General features: G+C 44.4%; 2 protein-coding genes and 1 long non-coding RNA gene across 3 annotated transcripts in view; 2 read left to right on the top strand and 1 right to left on the bottom strand.

The window, feature by feature from the left end:
- The window catches only part of LOC118312160 (calcium uptake protein 3, mitochondrial-like), a 39,539-nt gene extending 24,118 nt beyond the window's left edge, over nucleotides 1-15,421 (bottom strand). The window contains exons 1-3 of the mRNA XM_047333843.1: nucleotides 14,850-15,421; nucleotides 5,329-7,549; nucleotides 813-960 (exon numbers count right to left, since the gene is read on the bottom strand). Coding sequence (XP_047189799.1) covers nucleotides 813-960; nucleotides 5,329-5,577 — 397 coding nt within the window. The 5' untranslated portion in view covers nucleotides 5,578-7,549; nucleotides 14,850-15,421. The remainder of the gene's footprint in view (nucleotides 1-812; nucleotides 961-5,328; nucleotides 7,550-14,849) is intronic.
- LOC118312166 (fibroblast growth factor 20-like) lies at nucleotides 9,613-13,052 on the top strand. Its single transcript, XM_035636542.2, has 3 exons — nucleotides 9,613-10,395; nucleotides 11,535-11,638; nucleotides 11,777-13,052. The coding sequence occupies exons 1-3, from the start codon at nucleotides 10,071-10,073 to the stop codon at nucleotides 12,020-12,022; spliced, it is 675 nt and encodes a 224-aa protein (XP_035492435.1). The 5' UTR covers nucleotides 9,613-10,070; the 3' UTR covers nucleotides 12,023-13,052.
- A 303-nt stretch (nucleotides 15,422-15,724) lies between the features above and the next one.
- LOC118312167 lies at nucleotides 15,725-19,596 on the top strand. Its single transcript, XR_004794162.2, has 3 exons — nucleotides 15,725-15,960; nucleotides 16,181-16,209; nucleotides 19,476-19,596. It is a non-coding gene; the product is annotated as an uncharacterized LOC118312167 (long non-coding RNA).
- The last annotated feature ends 3,544 nt before the right edge of the window (nucleotides 19,597-23,140 follow it).

The following is a 23,140-nucleotide window of genomic DNA, read 5'->3' as shown; positions in this document are numbered from 1 at the left end:
GTGTGTGTGTGCGTGCGTGTGTGTGTGTGCGTGCGTGTGTGTCTGACTAACATTAACCTCAGACTAAACAATAGAGGTAAAGCCATCTGCTTGGAGGCTGGCTGGGGAGGACTAATCTGTTACGACTGGCAGCAGGCTGACAGAAACAGCAGAGACCTGTTTAAAACCGGGAGTTTAAAGAGTTTTAAAACTTGGTGTCAGTAAAAAATAAAAAAAGGGGATCTATTGTAAAACTTGCACTGACATCCACCTTGGGAAATCATTTCATATCACAGATGGAGATCGACAAAGTCAAACACATGAAATGTAGTCAGTAATCAAAGGTACATAAAGTCATAAATACAAAAAAAAAAAAAAAGCTGAGTCCACAAATGTGGAAACTACAGAAATGTAACTAAAGTTTAATATTTGGATCAAACCAGCGCCCAAATGTCCGGACATTTTTAAGATTTTGAAACAGCATGATGAGGCCAGTTCTGTCACGGAAAGAGAAGTTTAATGCATGATGCCAAAATAAAAATGTTGATGCCACAGAAGGAAACACTCACACAATATATCTATGTCAAATTGAAATCACTTGCAATTGATGCAAATGGTGAATGTAACTTTCATCTTTATACATTTTCTAACAGAAGTTTAAACTATTTAGGCCTGGGGAAGCATGTTCCGGACTCTACAACAGTAATGCCCTCAAATGTACTAGGCCTCACAGTGAATATACAAAGACCATTCATTTGTGTATGACTCCATTTCCGGTCAAGGGATTTTGAACACACGGGTAAAGGAATGTTGTGCGAGTGTGTGACACGTACTTCTTGGTTCACTCATGGTGACCGACTCGATGAAGTTCTGCGGAGTCATGTACAGCTGCCCGTCGTACTCCGCGGAGCTGAACATGCGGAAGCGGTGCTCGTGGGACGACATGTACACGTCCCCGTCCTCGAAGTCGAACGGACGCGCCTGCAGACATCGATCAGTTAGGGCTACACGAGCAAGGGTCAAGGCAACCACATGACCACACTCTGGCCATGGCAATATCAATACACACGCTTGACACTCAGAGGATCACGCGTCGGGACCTCTCCGGCTGCGAGAGAGATGGCGACGCTGCGCCACTCGTGCGGACAGCGGAATTTAAACACTGCGCCTCTCTGCTGCTTCTGAAACCTCCATGATGAGGAGGCCCGTCTATTCTTGGCACCGGCTCTCTCCATGTAGCTCTCTGGGATTATAAATAGAGTCTGCACCTCTGGCACGGCGCAGTAGCAGGAGAACGGGGGCGCACGCGCGCACACACACACACACGCACGCACACGCGCACACACACACTTTCTACTTGATTAGCATCTCCCTCTCGGAAACCAGGGCTTCAAGTTGATTAGCTGCAGTGTTCGGGGGAAAAAAAACTGCCACGCCAACGGATTGTGCAGCATGAAGCGGTGCGATTAGCGGAGAGGCCCTCCAAACGTCCCCCTGTTTGGCCGCAGGGCCCGGCGCGCCGAGGGGCCCTCCCCTCCCCTCCCCTCCCCGGCTCACATGCTAATGAGCGCACGGAGCTCCTGATGCTGACTCCACCGAGGGGGCGCTCGGGCGCAGGAGCGGGAGGTGAGTGGTCGGCTTCACAAGGAGGGCACTGTGATCGAGTGTGAGGGCCCAGGGACGCTCACTAATGAAGGAGGTTTACAGAGATCTGCCAAGGCAACGTGGTCATTTAATCTCCTTGGAAAAGGAAGAAGAGAAAGAAAAGCTATAGCTATAATGTCACGCGACCACATCTAGACCTGTTCCTGTTGCCTCGTCTTGTTCTCCCGGCAGATGCTCCAGCTGTTCTCCCCTCAGGCGGCCCAGTATTCTCAGTTCGCAGCTGCCGCTCTTTCATCCATCTCCTGTTCTTTTTTCTTCTTTTTTCACAACTTCTGTCTCCTCACTCCGAACCCTCCCGCGTCCCCTTCTGACGTCAGTTCAGTTAAATTACAGTGGAATCTCGCTCGTCGACTCATTCTCATAATTGCTGGGCGAGCTACAGTTGCGAAGAGGAAGTAGCAGTGTTTGTCTGAAACAACATGGTCATTCTTTGACCGGTTTCACACGTCACAGTCTGGCCAGTCTTGGCGAGTGTTTTACGCACACGTTAAAAAAAAAAGCTGCACGTGTAAAGACTTTTGGGGCTCAAGAGGTCGCTGCACGAACCTCTGGCGAAGTTCGTGATGTCACTGGAGACATGAGGTGTAACTATTCTGAAACATACACAACAGATACAGGACGTCGGGAAGCTGAGACTCCATCTCTGCAGCTGCAGCCTTGTGAGGTCTCATTACTTTACCAATGAAGGGAATCTCCTTTTTATTCATTTCATGATTGACACTATAACACGTGTACGTCATGAGATCATTATGCTGGTTAGAGTTAGGGGAAGCTGTATATTTCATAAACATTCCACATTACACCTGTCTCATTGTCTTCCAACTGCAAGTGTCATGTTTTTATGTTTGGTCCAATCATGAACGAGTGATCACACCGGGAGTAAGGCTATAGGCTCCCTTGGCTCGAGATGGAAAGTCACTTGGAGATTGTAGACCTTCAGGACACATTCAAGTCAGTAGTGTTGGAATATTTGGGTTAAAAAATCAGTAATAAGTTTGGTCCTGTCCATCTCATACGTCTGGGCTCCTAAAGATCTATTCAGAGCCAACAGATGTTGTAAATACTGTAAATGTAGCACATCCTGGTCTCTGGAACCTTAACTGACCCTCATTTGTTTCCTGACAGCATGGGTTTTCTTGTTACCATTCACCCCGGTCTGCCACAACATGGAACCACCTTCCTAAAATTGTGCAGGTCCAGCTTGTGCTGGAAAAAACCCCAGCTCTGACCCATCGGGTAATATACACAGGACCTTTGGGGGATGTTCTATGGTGTTGGGACATTAGCAGCACAACCTTTGGGTCCTGTGGGATTTGTGGCTGGGGGCCTCCATGGATCCGGCTTCTTCACGTATCAAACATGCTTTATCGGATTGGGTTCTGGGGAGTTTGGTGGCCGAGTCAGCTATTTCTGAGGAGTTTTTGCAGCGTGGCTGCACATTGTCCTGGAGTGTCATGAGGGGGATCTGAGTGGTTTTAATGTTGTAGCCGACTGGTGTGAAATCACCCTCTTCTTAGATGTGTTTTCCCTGCATTTGAGTTCTGGCTAAATTTCAAGGTTTTATGTTCGTTCTGATCTGAAGTCCACAGTGAAAGTCAACTTCTCATTCTGAACCATCCAATTTTCACGATGAATAAGTAAAATCTAGGTATACATATACACATGTACAGGAATATTTGTCATATGTAGATTTGGAACTGGCGCTGCACTCAACACATTTTCTTTTCCATTCTGATCTGATGTCCACAATGAAAGTCAACTTCTCATTCTGAACCATCCAATTTTGACGATGAATAAGTAAAATCTAGGTATACATATACACATGTACAGGAATATTTGTCATATGTAGATTTGGAACTGGCGCTGCACTCAACACATTTTCTTTTCCATAGTGGTTAATAAAATGTCTGAAAATAAAGAAAAATAGTTTTATAAAGCCCAAAGCAACATCTTCAAATGTATTGTTTTGTATAACCAACGGGCCAAAGGACAAAGATATTCAGCTCACTGTCACATTAGATAGAGAATAGCACATCACATCCTTATATTAATGCAGCTAGGGAAGGGTAGTCTCTTTGCTTGAAAGTATACTGGAATGAATAAGCAGACATTTAATATGAGAAATATATGGATTGTTTCTTTACCTCATTTTAAATTATCATTGCATGTGGTGGAAAGTAACATTTACTGCTGTACTGTAATTTAAGTACAGTTATGAGGTACTTGTACTCTACTTGAATGATTCCTTGTTATGATATTTTATATTTATACTGTACCACAATTTAGAGGGAAATATGTATGTAATGGTTTGTTTGTTTGTTTGTTTGTTTAACATAAAAAGCACATTTTCAGATTAAGATGTTTAATAATCAACAAATTAAGTATCCTTATAGATTAAGAGTAGTATGTTATGTACCTTAAAGAATTGCCCCCACCTTTACTAGCGGCATCATTAAGGTGACATTTAAACATTTAGACATGTAAACATGAATTAATCCATGATTGTACTCTAATAACATAATATACATTATTGCTCATTATTGCTTAGGCAATTTAGATGTTTACATCGCTATTCATATCACATTACCACCATGGCGTCGTCTGATCTGTATCATCTTATTTCTGCAGTCTGACAAAACCGGAACCCACAATCATAATAAAAGTGACTGTATTTGTTGGTAGGATGCATGAGTTCACTTTCAGTGCCTAAAGTGTGCACACATATACTGTATTTCATCCTGAAATGGGCCATCCTGCATGAGTACTTTAACTTTTGTTACTTTAAGTATATATTTTCCAGCTTATATTTGAGCAAGAATGTTGAATGCATAACTATTACTTGCATCTAAGCATTTCTACACTTTATGCCGCAAATATCTGGACCAAGCTCCCAGGGGACGGCAGGTCAGCGGCAACTCTCAGCTCTTTTAAATCAATGCTGAAGCCGATGGATAAATCAAATAATCATGCTTCCACTGCAGCGTGACTTTAACGCTCTTCTTCTTTCTATATTACACATATTATAATATTCATTCATTCTATGTTTTACACAGTTTAATCTATTTCTAAATGCGTCTTCATGTGTTGTCTTATGTTGCTTTTACAGCTTGCCCATGATGCATTTTGAGTCGCCTCGCTGTTGAAGTGTGCCATACGAATGACCTTGCCTCGCCTTACATTAAAGGCATCGCTTATGTCCACCACTGGCACGCAGCTGGCACACAGCTGGCACACAGCTGGCACACAGCTGGCACGCAGGGACAGTGACATCCTCGCCTCGTTGTCTTTTCAGCACCGGCTCGGGCGGAGAGCGCCGTGACCTGAGTCTGCGCGCGCATGCACACACAAATCCTGCAGCCAAAACCGTGAGCGAACAGTTTCCATTGGGCGTGCTGGGAATGAATGACACAGTCTATCCGGCCCAGACAGAGTAAAAAAAACACAACACACACACATACACTGCCAGCCACAATATGGCCACGGAGCAGAGGTGCGGCCCTTAGCTGTCGGGAAATGCTGCGCGCGCTCTGCCTCTTCCCTCGGTGGGTCGGTCGTGTTTACTTCCACACCGAGGCCCGTATGTCAACACGGAGGACAACCTGCCACACACACACACACACACAGACTCGCTCCGCATCCCTAAAGCCCCGCACTTCTCCTGTCGGAGCCCCGGTCCCCTCGTACCTTCTCCTTGGCCTCGACGGCGGCGATGGACGGCAGCAGACCGTTGATGCTGCGCCTCTCCATCCTCCTCCTGCCTCCGCCGCTCGTCCCGTCCATGTAGAGGTACAGCGCCGCGGCGCCGCCCGCCGCGAGACCCAGCCCGGCTGCCGCGCAGCCCCGCGCCCTCCTGCCGCCGAGCAGCTCCGCTCTCGCCGCCGACCAGAGGGTTATCTTCCCGGCCAGGGCCGCCACTCTGCGGAACGCGGCCATCGCTGCTGTTGTTGCTGCCGCCGCCGCCGCCGCTGCTGCTGCTGCAATGATTACAACTTTGCGGGCAGCACCAAACTATCGCGGTCGTCCCGCTCTCATCGCGAGATGTGCGGCTGCTGCGTTGGTGCTGAGGCTGCGGGCGAAGTCCCGGAGGAGACACAGAGGAGGGGAGAGGATGCGATGGCTCACATGAGTGAGGACATGTAGTCCCCAGACAAACCTGCGGGAGCTCAGCTCGACCGGTTTGCATGAACAAGTTAAGCATCATAACAGTTATATGAAGTTACTTTAAAAATCGAAACAAAAACAAAAAAAAAGTGTAATGATTTGCCTGGTTTTGTCCAATAAACGACCGGTGATGAAAGAAGTGATCGGGTGAATTAAAAACAGGAATGTGGTAACAGGAAGTATTGAAGTTATTCATTCAAATGAACTGTAATAGGTCTATAGTCAGATTATCTCTTTAAGCAGCTGAAATATCTTTGTCATAAGAGTCAATAAGAGTTTGACATTATTACATTTTTTTGTGCGAGCAGAATGTTCATATTGTCGAATGTGGACATGAACCTAATCTTCATTGCCTATATGGGTTGGTATCATAGTTTTATAAACGAACCACATGTTTTGTATGTAAAACCTTAATCAGCCTACATTTACAGCCAACTGAAATGAAGTAAAGTGCAATATGAAGTGACATGAAATAAAAATACTCATTTAAATATGCATTTAAACATATATTGTACATAAACATGATGGAGATATACTATTTTAGGTATTGGCCTCCTGAGAAGAGAAACTGGCAAAATGTTGCCCTGACACACACGCTCAAGTTGAAAAGTCACGTTCGAAAATCACTCAGTAAAGCAAGATCTGAATAATATTCATAGTGCATTACCCCCAAATATGTCACACCAAGCAAATCTGAGTACTCAGTGACCGACGATCTTCACTTTTTCACTGAGGGTCAAGTGTGACATCAAGTTTCAGTGGGAAGTTCAGGATCAAAACAGTCGGCGGAGAGCAGATATCAAACGAATATCAAAGATGAACTCTTCATTTGAGTCTATACATGTGGGACTGATGTTAACCTGATGGGGCTTTTCTTGAGACTTTGATGCCGAGAGAATAAAGGAGACACGTCTAATGGAGGGGGCCGTCACCTGTTCACACATGAAGCACAGTGGATCACTCTAACCTGTAAGCTCCATTCAGCCAAAAGTTGAGAACAGATCAAACAATGACTATCAAAAACCTCTCGGCCGAGAAGAAGACTCTTTAACGGGTTGAGTAGGACTATTGAACCCTTAGTTTGTTCCTTTGATTTCTCTTTTCTTTATGAACCAAATTAGATTATCTTTGGTGAATAATCAGTACAATAGATTCCCTGATTGGTTGACAAATGGAGATGTTACAACTGACCTCTGAAAAAAAGAATGAAATGTTGAATGTGCCAAGTTTTTCACATCTAATATTAAACATCTTTGACAAAGATTCAATGTTGACCGCTGCACAAAATCCAACCATGGCTCCATGCGGAAAAACACATGAGCACTTTCATCTAAACCCAGCTTGTCCAGTGAGGGACAAAAGACTCACACACAAAAGTGGTGGGAATAAAACCTCTTGTGCATTTTTTTCGAACTGGCAGTTTGAATAGTGATTAAATTAGACATGTCTATATTTTGATATGGGCTTTTTCTGAATCCTGCTCTCAAGGACCCCTGGAGTTTCCGAGACCTCGGTTTGGAAACCACTTGCATTAATAACCTCTAGGCTACTTATTCAGTTATTCCATTACCCAGGCATTCGATTAGGTTGTAATTTCTTTGTGTGTGTGTGTGTGTGTGTGTTTGTGTGGGGGAGTACCCCTGGGGGCCTCCTCCTCCTCCTCATTCTCCCACTCCAGCACTGCTATTGGCTGCACGGTTGGCTTCACTCTCTGTCCCCTGCTGCCACATCCAGAGCAGTAAACCTATGAAAAAAAAAAAAAAAGCAAAACCATGTGACCCTGGGAACTGTTCGCTTGCGCCTCATAAGTGCAAATGTGCCGTTGCAGTTGACGTCTTCATTGTGACAGGGTCGATATCCAATACATCAGGATCTGATCGGCCCCGAGGCGATTCGGATCGATCCTGTCTCCTTTTTAAAAAAAAAAGAAGTTCCCTTTTATTTATTTTTTTTGCCAGTCATAAATACTAATGAACCGAGGGAGAGAGGGAGAGGGACCCACGCCAATCACGCAGTCAAGCCCTGGCTGTCATGCACATGCACACAACCGGTGAAGGCAAACAGCAGAAGAGAACACAGGCTCTGTGCACACTGCCTCTGTGCCCGTGTCTCTCTGTCACGCTGCGGAAAATCGACAATCGTTTTTCAAAAAATAATGACCTGCGCGCACACAGCGAGACCACACGCGCTCGCACCAACACACACCAACACCTCTGCACCTCCGAGTCATTCATCAACGCGTCTCCCAAGGGAGGGGGCCAGCTGTGTGCGCGGGGGCGCGCGCGCGCGCGACTCTGTATGGTATAGTTGCCAAAATCAATGCCATATAGGCCGGGACATATGCCCCACGCGCCCCTGTGGAGCAAAACAGTCTTAATATAAGGCAGTGATGAAAAGCTGCAGTTTGTCCTGCAGCTCCAAAATGTTTGTTCTGCAATGAGATGAAAAATGTTTTTCTTTCATTGGTCTCTATAGGCCAGGTTGCACGAACATCAACACATGATCACTGGATTATACATGTATACATCTATCTATCTATCTATCTATCTATCTATATATCTATCTACCGATCTATCTACTATACCCATCTGTCTATCTATCTATCATCTATCTACCTACCTATCTATCTATCTATCTACCGATCTACCTACTGATCTATATACTATACCCATCCTATATCTATATAGATATAGATTATATCTATATATATATATTCATAATGAACTACATTTGTTTACACAATGTGTTTTCCCCCTGAACTCCTTCAAGTGTCAAGTATCGGGGTATTTTTCTTTTCTGAGACTGCAGTTCAAACAGGTATATTCCCATATTGCCCGATCCCTTTACAAGATCCGCGCACTTTGAAGCCTCTGTGTCTTTGATTCGTCTTTTAAGACCGCAATTAAGGATATATGGGCTGTTCAAAGCATCGTGGAAAGATCAATGAAGGGATTGACAGTCAAGTGATGTCGTTTGCACAGGTGTGTGTGGGTGCGCGCAGTGCGACCTTGTGTGTGTGTGTGTGTGTGTGTGCAGGCTTCATGTGTGTTTGCGTCTGTGCGGGCGCTGTAAACGCGCGGCTGGGTTACATAAAACAGGGGCAATAAATCAACAGCCGAGTGCGAAAATTACGCAAATGGGGGCTTTCCTCTCTCCTGCCGCTGCACCTGAGTCATTTCGAAATGGGGGCGTGGGGCTGTAAAGCGTTTAGGGTAATGGCAATATTACTTTCAGGCCGTGTGGCATACAGTAAACACACACACACACACACACACACACACACACACACTCTTTTTCTCTCCGTGCACCACAAACAAGTTGTTGCGGAGTTGCGCACTCCACTGCGACTCTTGCGAGCTGGCATGCGTCCCGCACCGCATCAGCGTGACAATTCAGAGAGGCAGTTGTGTATAGCTGGAGGATGGGAGCAGGGGGAGATAAGCATGTCGGGCTAATTTTTTTTATTAGCAGTTTTTAATTTCCCCACCAAGTCCCCTGCAACCCCTTCTGCACTGAAACTGAACATCACAGGTGATGCGGGGATGGGGGGATGAAGGGGATGAAGGGGATGAGGGAGAGAAATGAGCCAAAGAGGGAGGAGAACCGCGCGCATTTGCATAAAGAGGCGATTTGAGGTGAATTGCTATACGGAGTTATGCTTTATATATATATATATATATATATATATATATATATATATATATATATATATATATATATATATATATATATCTGGATGCGGAGCGCAGAGGGCCGGTCTCTGCGTTACATCCTGCTGCTGCTGCTGGAGCTGAGGAGAGGGGATGCTACCGCAGAAATAAAAGGCTGGAGGGAGGGAGAGGGGGGGAGAGAGAGAGAGAGAGAGAGAGAGAGAGAGAGAGAGAGAGAGAGAGAAAGGAAAACCCTAATGTGCTCCGGAGCAAAGGGGAGTATCCCGAGGTGAAGAGGAGAGATAGGGAGCGGACAGGGGACGGGAGAGACAGATAAATAGCAGCAGAGGGGAGGAGAAGGGACACGGGCAGCTGCAGCCGGGCGAACGTGTCCAACGCGGGAGTTTGATCTCACTTAGGTGACATTGCAATTGAGGCTGCTGGTGACTGCGCCAAACACCCGCGCTCATTTGGGGATTTTTCTGCGCCCGCACGTCCAACTTTTCCGTTCCTCCCCCTCGTTCGCTGGCTCGCACCGAGGCTCCCCCGCTCATCACCTGGACATCGACTCGTATCCCCTCGTACCGCGCAACGCCGCACCGCGGGTCATCTGTGATGGGGGCAGCGGCCGAGGTGGGGAGTTTCGCCAACGGATTTCTGGACAGCTTCGGACCCGCTCCGGCTCCCGTCGGCTCCCATTTCGTTCTCACCCCCGCCGGGGCGGTGGACTACAACTCGGTCACCGGACTGATGATGGGGGCACAGGCGCAGCAGCAGGAGCACCTCGTGTCCGCGGAGAGGCTGTCCCGGAGCCTGGCGGACCTCAGCCACCTGAAGGGGATCCTGCGGCGGCGGCAGCTCTACTGCAGGACCGGCTTCCACCTGGAGATCCGTCCCGACGGCGCGGTGCAGGGCACCAGGAAGGACCACAGCAGATTCGGTAGAGACCCTATGACGATTTGATTTATTCATGTGTCAATATTTATCATTCTTAGTAGTAGTGGTAGTATTAGTAGTAGCAGTAGCGGTAGCAGTAGTAGTAGTTTATTGTGACATTGCTGCTATAGGCTCTATTGTAAGATGCCTTTAACTGTCAGGTATCCTTAATATCCTCGGTGGAGACATTGGATAACACAGCCGCGCGCGCGCGCGCGCACACAGAGAGAGAGAGGGAAAGAGGGAGATTAGAAGGGCAACGTTTAAGGAAAAGACTCTCGATGTATTTATTCTTGATGCTCGTTGCAAAAACTCGACTGAAGTTTAAGATTTAAACGAGAAGTTCCCTAACCAAAGCTGCACCACCACCTGGAGCACCCATTTTATATAGCCATGAAACAATAGCTCTAGGCACACACGTTCCAACAACCTCTTCTATCTGTGACACTGTGGTGGCAGCGTTTGCTGCATCAACTGCAGTCTATGGTGCAACAATGTTAGAATGCATCCAGTGAAACGTCATTCATTTCCATGTATGAATAAACTTTCCAGGAGGAAACAACTGTGTTCACATTGTATGTTTGCACATTTCTACCACATTTCCCGATTTGCGATAAGAGTGGAAGCTTTTCTTGACTTTTACCATGGCTTATCTTCAGTTATCAACACAAACAGCTGCTACTTGCGGCAGATGAAAAGTAGACCTCTCAGACAGGTCTTTTAGTGCTGAGAGGCTTCAGCACTTGATTTATTCCATTTGAGACATGGATGTACTGTAACTTGCCAGAGGCCATTCCAGACACCCAGTTGTGCTTGTCAGAGTCAGCTGGTGCAGACACACTGTATGTAGAACATGTACTTTTTTCTTTTTTTTTAAATGGGTGCAGGTAACATTTAGTCTCATGAATTCTACAGAAATTTTGCATTTGGCTGGTTCGTCTAAATTTTTATACAAATTCGGAATGTTGTAGGATATTGTGCAAGTAGCTGTGAAGCAAACCGTCTGCAACCTACTGTATCCATACGTATATATTAAGATGTTTCAAATCATGCTTGTGTGTCTTCAAACGTATTGTAAGTGTTGTACAAAAGCATCTGCCAATGAATGTAATGTAATATGTATGTGTGTGTGTGTGTGTCCAGGTATTCTGGAGTTTATCAGTCTAGCTGTAGGACTGGTCAGCATCAGAGGGGTTGACAGTGGCCTCTACCTCGCCATGAACAGCAAGGGAGACCTGTATGGATCGGTGAGTACACACTCTATTACACACACTGTTGAGCACTCACGTTCACTTGAAAACTGAAGCTCATTTCAAAATACAGTTTTAACCCGTTCTCACCGTATCTGACGTGGATTCCTTTGTCGGTTGACTTTCGTCCTGTAGGAGAAGCTGTCGGCAGAATGTGTTTTTAGGGAGCAATTCGAAGAAAACTGGTACAACACGTACTCCTCCAACATCTACCGGCATGGAGAAAAAGGAGCATTCTACTTTGTGGCCCTGAACAAAGATGGGACGTCCCGGGATGGAACAAGGTCGAGGCGACACCAGAGGTTCACTCACTTCTTGCCGAGGCCCGTGGACCCGGAAAGAGTGCCGGAGCTGTACAGGGACATACTGGGCCAGAGCTGAGACTGATCGGGGGCATTACTTTGACCCTGTCAGAGCCGGTCTGCGCTGAAAAGCAAACCAAGTGCACGCAACCCGACCCCTTCTCGAGAAAGATGGGAGATCTTGTCGATCTGGACAAAACTAGATCAGAAAAACGTGCACCAAATCAACACTCCCCCTCACTGGAATGGCAGAAGGAAGCAGATCTTCTTTGAACCAGACCGAAGGAGGAGTTTGACTGAACGGCACCAAGGATCTTCTATGGAAGATGTTAAGGCCCCATGACGGACAGAAAGGCTACCTTGTCGCTTTATTGGCCTATGCAAAGGCCCTGGTGGTCAAACAGATATACAGTAAATTTCCTATGAGTTGCCACTTATTAAATCCAATTACCTGCTGGTCCAACCTGCATGTTCAAGAGGATAAGTTTGGAAATCATAGTTGAGATTAACAACTGGCTGCTATTGTCTTTCTACTGCTGTGGCTGCTGAGGCTTACCATGTTCACTGTTTTCAGTAGGGCTTTTTATTTAATTATAAACACGACTGTGGCTGCTATGTAAACGATTTATTTTAATATACGTGATCCACTGTGCAGAGTGGCTGGTTTACACTTAAAGGTAGTTTCATGCACTGGAAAGCAGCCATGTTTGTTCTGGGAAATGGATCTGCATCGGGATGACTGTTGTGACGACCTGGATGGACTGACAGGAGGTGCTCAGAAAGAATGTGACTTTTATACAAAGTGCACGAGGAATAAGAGAAGACCGGGTCCTATGGCGTTTTATATGGACTTCTTCTGTGGTGTCCCGTGGCGGAATACTGAACACTCTGCTCTGATGACGCCTTCCAGAACCCAGTGAAAGACTTCAGTTGTTCACCCACTGTCTGGGCGGAACCGACAAGGACACCTTTACAAACATGCTGACAGATTTTATTCTTATTTATGAGGTTTTGTTACCTAGGACATACAGTATATTTATTTCATATATTTATTTATTTTGGAGAATATATTTTTTACAGGTATGAGATAAAATAAAATAAAAAAGTATACCAAACATGCCATGAGAGATTATTGTTTGTCTGTTGCATCCTCACAGCATATACTTTTTGTTTGACTGACAAGGTTCAGAACTTGAAACTGTGAAAGCAGAAAATCAGTCACATGAAGGAATCTCCTCTTAGTTTCATTTTACTGCTATGAGTCCATTTGGTTAATTTGATCTGCTTGTTCATAAGTGAGGCAGCATGGTGGTGTAGTGGTTAGCACCTTTGCCTCACAGCTGCTCCTCACAGCAAAGAGGTTCTGGGTTCAAATCCCGGTTCAAACCAACCAGGTCCTTTCTGTGTGGAGTTTGCATGTTCTCCCCGTGTATGCATGCAGAATGGGGTTAGGTTAATTGGAGACTCTAAATTGACCGTTGGTGTGAATGTGAGAGTAAATGGTTGTTTGTCTCTGTATGAGGCCCTGTGATAGGCTGGCGACCTGTCGAGGGTGAACCCCACCTCTCGCCCAATGTCAGCTGGGATTGGCTGCAGCCCCATGACCCTTAAATGGATAAAGCGGTAGACGATGGATGGATGGACGTTCACAAGCGTACACAAAATGTTAATGTATTTTTCATTTACTCGAAATGGTGGTGTCTAGAATAGTTTAAAAAAAATCTTAAATCTGCCTTCTGGAGATTTCTGGAGTGCACTTCAGTAAAGTTGGAAGACTTGCAAGAGACAGAGAAAATAGAATGCCCAAGTCAAAGCAGCAGATATGTAAATGTCTATTTGTGTGTATAAAAACGATTTCCCATAAAAAATACCCATGATAAAACACTGTATTTCATTGCACCATCCTTTTGTTGTTAAATGCTATTGAGTTTCAAAATATAACGCCAGTTTGTCCAAGCCCAAGTCAATACGATGGCACTTGGGTCCTTTTATCAAACTTGCTAAGACTCTACTAGAGCCACAGAAGACATGATACAGTTGTTGTATAAAGGCCTCCCAAGACTAGTAGATTTACTTTGACATGTTATATTACTGGAGTGCCCCTCTTTGATATACACTATCTATATCTATCTATATCCTGTCTTTAAGAAATGCATTTAGGGGTTTGTTGTACATTTACCACAAAGTATCTTTAAAGAGAACCAGTGACACAAAGCATTTCACATCTTGTTTGTACTTAAATCTATCAAAGTCAAGTATGAAGTAGGTTGAGTAGTAGCTGGCCCATATCCCAAGACGTGCGGTGGCTGATTTGCTGAAGCAGTAGGTAGAATTTACATAAGGAGGCAATGAGTCCTCACACAACCTCAGGCAACCGTAGGACTTTTCTTTTGCTCTTGCAGCTGCAGAGGGCAACGTGCAGTAACACCAAGTGACAGTGTAGCCAGGATATAATAATAATACATTTCATTTACACAGCACTTTTCATTGCTAAATGTCTAGGGTTAGACATGTCGTCATTTAACTTCTCGTATAAATATAGTTTCAGTCGAGTTTTTGCAACGAGCAAGAATAAATACATTGAGCGTTCCTCCAGGAAGCGTTGCAAGTCTGTCTCAATCTGCTAACATAAAACTATTTCTTTACATTATTTGACGTCTATGACACATAATGACTGTGTTACTCTCAGGTAACAATAAAAGCCTGTTTTTTTCTGAATTTGTTTCATTATTCAACACCATGACTCAGGAACAGAAGGAGAGATATGAATGGAACAATCAATTCAATGACAACGCAGTAAAATCTAAATCTGCAGATCTGCTTGCTAAATGGATCTTAAAGTGAGATTATTTGGGCAATCTGTGTTTATTTGTTTGTGTTTATCAGTGTAATTGAAAGGCACTTACCAGAGTTTGGTCACTTGTCAGTCTTTTGAATCGCACACGTGGGATGTGTCGTAACGTTTGTTCTACTTCACATCGGGGTATGTGAGTGGAGCACGATGCCTGAACCCTCATCTGTGGCACCCCAGGGCTGACCTCGCACACTACTGAAGAATAGCTCAGCGCGCAGCCTGTTAATCTGCACCCGTCAGCATCTGGGCCATGGTTTGCATGACACTGAAACAAAAAAGCCAGTTCTGTCATAGTTGTCGTGAAAACGTTCTATTTCTCCAGCTGCATTACACATCAAGGAGATATCGCCGTAGAAAAGGTCAGAGCCAGCATGCAGGCACATTGGCTCGGCAACATTTTTCAGATAAGATTACAGGACGGTGCGTTTCACATCTGCCCAGTTGTCAAGGCCAGAGCATGGTTACATTGTGTCTAGTTAAGACACGGTTCAGTGTATGTGTGTGTCTAATCCTCTGATAGGGGTGTAAAGTGTAGGATGAGAGGGAGAGAACATCAGAAAGACAGCGCCTGAGTACCAGCATATGTACACTGACTGAGAGTGTAAATCACAGAGAGAGAGAGAGAGAGAGAGAGAGAGAGAGAGAGAGAGAGAGAGAGAGAGGTATGACTTGAAAGTTTGCAAGAAACAGGTGGGTTTTCTGTGAAGAAGAATTAGAAAAGAGAGTGTATGAGGGTTCTTAGTGTTGCCGGCCTGTCAGGTTGCAATCTTCCTTTGAAGTGTGTGTGTGTGTGTGTGTGTGTGTGTGTGTGTGTGTGTGTGTGTGTGTGTGTGTGTGTTTGCAGGGAGGGGGAGGCATGTTTATGTGAGTCAAAGTGACTGCATGGATTCATGTCAGTACAACGTCTGTGTGTGTGTGTGTGTGTGTGTGTGTGTGTGTGTGTGTGTGTGTGTGTGTGTGTGTGTGTGTGTGTGTGTTTGTGTGTGATCTGTGAATCTGTGTGAAGGTGAGCCAGGGGTTCTCCTGACTTGAGGGCTGTCTGACTGATGTGTGAAGGCCCGTGTGTGTACGTGTAGTGCACTGCCTCCACCCCTCTCTTCACTCTCTGTCTGTCCTCTGTGGGGTTTTCCATTGACTGGTTAGATCTCCACTGTTGGATCCAGGTAATGGTCCATGCAGAGAAAACCACAGCAAAACAAGTTTAAAAAGGAGAACTGATGCTGAAGTTCTCTTCAAAAATTTCACTTCTTTCCTGTGAATTTCGTCTCTATGCTGTCTTAAAAGCTTAATTGGAATAGCATACGTGGGTGTGTGTGTGTGTGTGTGTGTGTGTGCGTACGTGTGTGCATGCGTGTGTGTGGTTTGGTTTGTTTTTCTCTACAGGCAGGTGTAGAAGTCAGTGATCTCTGCTGGTACGTATCTACGCACGGTGTCCACACAGGTGTTCTTCCTGCAGTCCTCAACACACACACACACACACACACACACACACACACACACACACACACACACACACACACACACACACACACACACACACACACACACACACACACACACACACACACACACACACTTATGACATGCACACACCATCTGTCATCACTTTACTGTGCATGAGATTAATGGTGCTGTGGGAGTGACTCAGCTGTGGCGAATTCAGACAAAAAAAAAACATCAACTATGCGTCCGTCCCAAATTCTTAGACCTACGAGACAGCTGTGAACTCATCCAACAAATGACTAACGAATGACTTCAGTTCAGACGAACGTATCACTGGCTGCAATTCTAAAAACTTGTGTTGTCCAACCAACCACTTTTTGAAACATACACAATTTAAACACAAGTTCTACTGACCAACTTAATTTTTAAGGATACCATTGCAGTATAAGGAATTTGCATCATTCGATTGAAACACATAGTTTAATGTTTTTTTCTAAGACATGCACGCTAGCTTAGTTGGCGACTCTATTGGTTGTTTTTCTGGCGACCCGTCTCCGGGCGTAAATAGCTGATGAATGGGTCAAATGACTTTGTTGCACCTTGTGCTTTACCCACAGAAAATGATCAAAAACTCTACATTTCCTTTCAGCTCCATGGAGCGTTTTAGTATCTTTCAGCTCATTGTTTTGGTTGTACAGTCTGCTGCGTTACTGTTCTGGTAAACTCTGGATTCTGGATTAGCCTACAGATAATGTTAGCAGCTAAGTGGTGGTGGTAGTCAATGTAAGTATAAACATTTGAAGACAGCTAGATATTGCAGTTCTGTATTGTCTATATACTAAATGAATCAGGATATTTCTTCACAAAAATATAATGGACTAGCAAAAGCGCGATTACCATGGAATGAGAAAAGATCTAAAAAGAAGACCTGTTGAAATAGTGTCAGCACTTTGGCCCAATATCCCCGAAGAAACAACAATAAATAGTCAAACTGCAGCACAAGCTAAAGTAAACCAAGTGTACCCGATGTGTACCTCCACACCCTCCTGCTGTATTCCCTTGGCCTGTTTCAATGAAAGAGTGTTACCTGACATATAGCAGATGAATGATTCCCACGAGCGCACATATTTTCAACCCTGTTATCACGGAGGGTTCCAAAGCAGTTGTTGAACATGTTGCTGAGCAGAAGGCAGATTCCATGTCAAACACCCATCTAACCACCGTCTTCAGCTCATATTCACACACACCGTAAAAAACACAAATTACACACAACATGGGTAGGACATGAAATTGGGCAAAGAACGAATGCCAGTCGCTGTCAGATCGAACGATCTAAGTTTGTTTCACAGACGACAAATCCAATTAGTAGTTAACAATAGGTGTTGCCATAATGACAACACAGTGCCAGTTCATAAAATAATAATTCCCTTTAAAGTCATGCAAACATATCAACGGGTCATAATTGTGGGTGTAGAGTTTTGTCAATGACTGCAATCCGTTTGTACCTTCTAAATTTACTTAATTTCACAGACTGAATTATGCTCGCGGGGGCTCAATGATGCATGGATGTAGTAAAAGGAACAACAAACTCAGTTGAGCCCTCAGGTGTGAATGTTGAACAAGAAACATTGTGGGGGTGAAGTGAAGCGGAATAACCACCTAAGACGGCCGAATTGTGAATCCCCTATACAGCTGCAATTGAAAAGAGGTGTTGGGAACAAAACTGATAGGAAGTAAAGGAAGGGATTAGAGATGAGACACTTATTCCCCTGTGGTTCTCCACCCCTGTGGTTTAAAATCATTTATGTGGCTTACGGCGGACATGTTCGCTCAATGCTATGGATTCACAGACAAATTCACTGCTAAATTCTTAATAGGAGTGGAAACATCCATTAACATGTCAGACAAGGAGGGGTAAAGGGAGGGAGACGATGACAAGAGGAGAGAGGAAACGATACTGTAAACTCAAAGAGACTGTGATTTAAACCTGTAGTAGTTGTAATGCTGCAGAAATACCAATGAGAAAAAAGATGAACATTTAGTTGCTTGAAACATTGCAGAACACAATGATGGGAACTGGAGAACCTTGAGAGCTTGGTGAATTCACCAAGGTCAAATAGGATCCTTTCTAACAAAGAGCAAAGAACGGACTGTACATTATGTACTGGACACCTTGTACCTGCTTGGACCTGAGTGATTATTTCAGTCAATATGAAATAATTTCACTTTTTGCAAACGTTGACTCCGTCATGTGAGAATTGGGAAGAATGTGCATCTATCAAAGGACAGATCTATAGGTTAAAGTCCACTGGATTGGAAAAACTACTTGATTACGGTTAGGTGGAAGAGTGAAGTGCGACACCTTAAGCACTGCTCCTCCATCCTGGACCAGTCAAAACACAGTAGGTCATAGATCCTAATAAAACATGTAAAGCTCATCAACAGTTCAAAAACTTTAAGCAGGCTGTGTTAAACCTATAAGGTTAAATAACCCAAAAACGAACAAACCAAGAAAGAAATTAAATGTTATCTACTTAATGATTAAAAATATTCCTGTCCTTCTTATATTCACACCTCGAGGGGCAACAGTCCCCAGACTCTCCTAAATATTCAGCGGACTCTGAATTCAATAATGGACCCTGTATTTTTATTATAAACCACACATCCCACACACACACACACACACACACACACACACACACACACACACACACACACACACACACACACACACATATACACACACACACACACACACACACACACACACACAGGGTGGAAGTAATTAAAGCAAGTGGAGCCAAATTGAAGTATATTGAACTCATCTCTCACACACTCCTGCTCTGTCAATAGATCACTCACCAAGCGCTATCGACCGCTGCACCGCTGCAAAGACTTCCCTCTGCAAAACTCCCCTCTCTGCAGTGTGTGCGTGTGTGTGTGTGTGTGTGTATGTGTGTATGTGTGTATGTGTGTGTTTGTGTGTGGGACGTGAGCTGATGAACAAGAGAAAGGGAGAAGCGCAATGAGAGACAGGAGAATTTAGAAAAACTTGCTCTGTGCAGCAGAATTGCCAAAAAATATGATTTCAGAATTGCCCTTCATACTAATCTTTGTCTCCACCTCTCTCCACCTCTTCTTCCCCTCATTCCCCCCTCTCCCATTCCTTCTCTCACCTTCTCCTTTCACCTCATCTGCCTTCCTCTCTCCATCCAACCCCCTGTTTTCTCTTTAGATCCCTTTATCTCCATCTATCTATTGGGAGGGATAATGATTTTAACTAAATGAGAGTCTTGCACTTCCCCACCCTACTAGATTAGCGGATCAATGGAACAGCATTCGTGTGTTCATCTGGGGGAGAGGAGAAGGGGGAGGAGGTGGGGTGAGTGGGGCTATGTGCGACAAAGGACAAAGCCGTGCTGATGAGAAACAACAAGAACAAAAAAAGATGACAGCGACAGAGATTTTCCAGATATGGCAGAGGAGTAAGAAGCAATGGATTTTCATTGAATCACCAGCAGGATTTCTCCACAAGGTCTCGACATGACAAATGTCTGTCAAACGCGCCATCAATGGCAAAGGAGGAGAATGCCTCGGCTGCTCTGGTGAAATGCCTTTCCCCCTTCATTGATGAGAATTCAATTGGAGTTTAATTGATTATCTCCTATTTGTGATCGATCCTAACTGGGTTTGCATCTACTGGCCAAGTCCTTTCACAACGTAGGACCGAGCTTCTCAGTCTTGACTCTTTTCTCCCTCCACTTATTCCGTTCGCTCACTTTCTCCATCCATCCATCCTTCCATGAGAGTATGTGTTGATATTATTCTTTCATATGATGGATAAAAGGCTGGGTGAAGACAAAATAAATTGGGAAGAGCGGTTTGATTTGACAAAAAACTAAAGCTCCGCTCCACCTATGAGCAAACCAGCGTCAATCATAAATGACCACTAAAGGCACTTTGACCACAAAACAAACAGGGGTCAGTGTGGGCCACAGTTGTAAAAAATAAAAATAAATAATCAACAGCCTAGTTCTTTTATATATGTTTCATTCTATTCTTATTTTTTATTTGTAAAGATAAATCATCTACAGGGATTTTGCAGAGTTTTCTCACTGATACAATTAGACGAGACTGGATTCTGGATGCTGCAAGACAACGACTGAAAGTTCATCTACCTCCTGAGCCACAACTGACCCGGGATTTGGAAGAATCGTCCAATACGAACACGCCTGACGGCGGAAGGGTTGGGTTGCATTCAGTGTTGTTCACCAAAACACATTCCTCTATATCCAGGTATGAGTATCTCAAATTTCCCCAATTTAATTTGATACGTTGATATCAAATTGACAGCATCCTGCAGACATCAGACAGTCAATCAATGCTGTTTAGCCTCACCACTATTTAATATATTGAGCAATGGAACCTGAGAATATCTTGCACGCAGACACACAAACACACGCGCACACACCGACACACGTCCATGCATGCTGTGTGCAGGTTTTGTTCAGTGCGAAGGGGCTATCAAAGCATGGTGGTTTCCTCCTGTTGGTGTGACAGCTCTTAAGCCTCACACATGAAAGACTGACATGGAAGTTTTATTCCACCTTTTTTTTCAGAGCGCTTGTGTGTGTGTGTGTGTGTGTGTCTGTTCTCAGCTGGCAGAGGTGTAGACAGCGGTCAAACTGAGGAGTTGCCAGATTTTCAGAACAAAACATGACTTCACAGCAACACAACCTTCCTCCGTGCTCTCAACTGTTGCTGCTCTTTTATGAACTATACTGTTGTCGGCACAAACATGAAGGATTCTACCTTACACACACACAAACACAAACACACACAAACACACACACACACACACACACACACACATACACACACGCACACATACCCAGACTTGGTTTGGCTGGTCTGGAATTAAGTTGAAAAATGAAAATTTTCTGCATTAATGAAAAAATATTGTTACCAACTGCAGGTTGTAGTAATGTATGAAAAGAAGTTGTTGAAAAGTGTTTCATGATGGAGATAGAGCACATGCACGGACATCATAAAGGAAAACATTTGTATCACATAAAACATGAATTTTCAGGTGAAAGAAGTTAAGCGTTACATATTAATGAAAGTGGCTAAGAAATAAAACTGATTACAAGACAAGAATCCTGAAGCAGTTAATGAACTGTTCTACATTGCTGAAAACCCTCCCAGTTACGTTTTTGTGCAATAAAGTAAGTGCAGGTGATTACATGAATGAAGAAATTGATTCTGCAGAAACTGAAAACTCTTTGAACGTGAACTACAATGGTCATGATATTATTCACTGTTGTTGTCGATGTGAGTCACAGCTGCTTCTCGAACAACCACACGCACACGGATCCGAGGTATTTGATCACGTCTTACTTTGTGGTTGTGTCACACTGATGATTTCTCTTTAAATGGGGCGAGCGAGGTGATCGCCTGTGATTACAGTATCCATACCTGAGGCGTTACGACATGTGGAGAGGTGACAGACAAAGTTTGTGTGTACTGCATGCGTGTGTGTGCAGGACAAATGGCAGCAGAGCTATGCAATGCTTGCCTTACATATGTTGTAGTTGTGCTGTAGTCGTGAAGGAATACAGACAGTAACTATGGCGACACAAAGCAGACGGAGAACACACACACACACACACACACACACACACACACACACACACACACACACACACACACACACACACACACACACACACACACACACACACACACACACACACACACACACACACACACACACACACACACACACACACACACACACACACACACACACACACTGTTATCAGAAGATCAGGATATGAGTGATCACTGCCTTTCTAAGCCAGGGAGTTTCCTTTCCCCGGCTGCAACTCTATTAAATTAGTGTGTGTGTGTGTGTGTGTGTGTGTGTGTGTGTGTGTGTGTGTGTGTGTGTGTGTGTGTGTGTGTGTGTGTGTGTGTGTGTGTGTGTGTGTGTGTGTGTGTGCGCGCTCTTCCAAGCAGCTTTGACCTGCCAGGAGGTAAACAACATCATCGCCTCAGGTTGTTCTTAGATATACCACAATTACACACACTCATGAGTTCAGGCAAGCTCTTGCACTCACACACTCACCTAAACACATTTGCACAGTAACATACAAGCTGGCTCTATCTTTCCCTCTCTCTCTCTCTTTCTCCAGAGGAGAGGCATATCATATTTTCACACTTCACTGACAAAGCTTGGATGTGAAAGAAAGCAGTGTTCTCTCATTAAGAGCCTCATTCAGTAATTCCATCACTTGTCATGTCACAATGCAATGATGTAAAAAACACGTAAATGATCCAAGTCGACAGTATAACTAAGATTTAAGAGGGAAAATATAATCCATTGATGGGAGTAAACCCTTCTCATCTGGCTTGTGTGATACACCTTCATAAATACAAAAAGGTTCCACCACAGCTCAGCAAGAAAAGACTATGAGGCACAAATATACTGTAACACACCGACTTTATTTGTCTGACAAGGATGAGCGATGGAAGCTCTGACTCTCTGAAAAGAGCAAGATCTTCAGGCTCCTATGGTGCAAATGTCTGTCCCTGACTGACAGTGGTATGGAGAGGAGGACTGAATATGGCGACTCTCGTGTGAGCAATGTGGGACAAAAATATTTTCGCAACAGATATAAAAGTAGCACAGGAAATATTGTCAGGACTTTTCTAGAAGCTAAAAAACATTGGTTTCCCATGAAATTCCTCTGCAACGTCACGGATACAACTAAACACAGAAAACTCTCTCCACTTTGCAGTTGTTGTCTGGTTCTCTTCTGCAGAGACGCTGAATCCAGGCCCGTCCGGCCCAGCTGGTGAGCTGAGTCTGGACATGCCAGGACAAGCAACTGTCGTTTG

Source organism: Scophthalmus maximus, chromosome 8, assembly GCF_022379125.1.
Source record: "Scophthalmus maximus strain ysfricsl-2021 chromosome 8, ASM2237912v1, whole genome shotgun sequence".
In the NCBI taxonomy this organism is placed as follows: domain Eukaryota; kingdom Metazoa; phylum Chordata; class Actinopteri; order Pleuronectiformes; family Scophthalmidae; genus Scophthalmus; species Scophthalmus maximus.
Note: the sequence above shows the minus strand (reverse complement) of the source record. Positions and strands in the feature narration are given on the sequence as shown.

Excerpts from the sequence above, each read along its gene's own strand:
- LOC118312166 (XM_035636542.2), top strand. The coding sequence starts at position 10,071 with ATGGGGGCAGCGGCCGAGGTGGGGAGTTTCGCCAACGGATTTCTGGAC. Across the intron at positions 10,396-11,534 it reads GAAGGACCACAGCAGATTCG|GTATTCTGGAGTTTATCAGT; the intron begins GTAGAGACCCTA and ends GTGTGTGTCCAG. Across the intron at positions 11,639-11,776 it reads AGGGAGACCTGTATGGATCG|GAGAAGCTGTCGGCAGAATG; the intron begins GTGAGTACACAC and ends TTCGTCCTGTAG.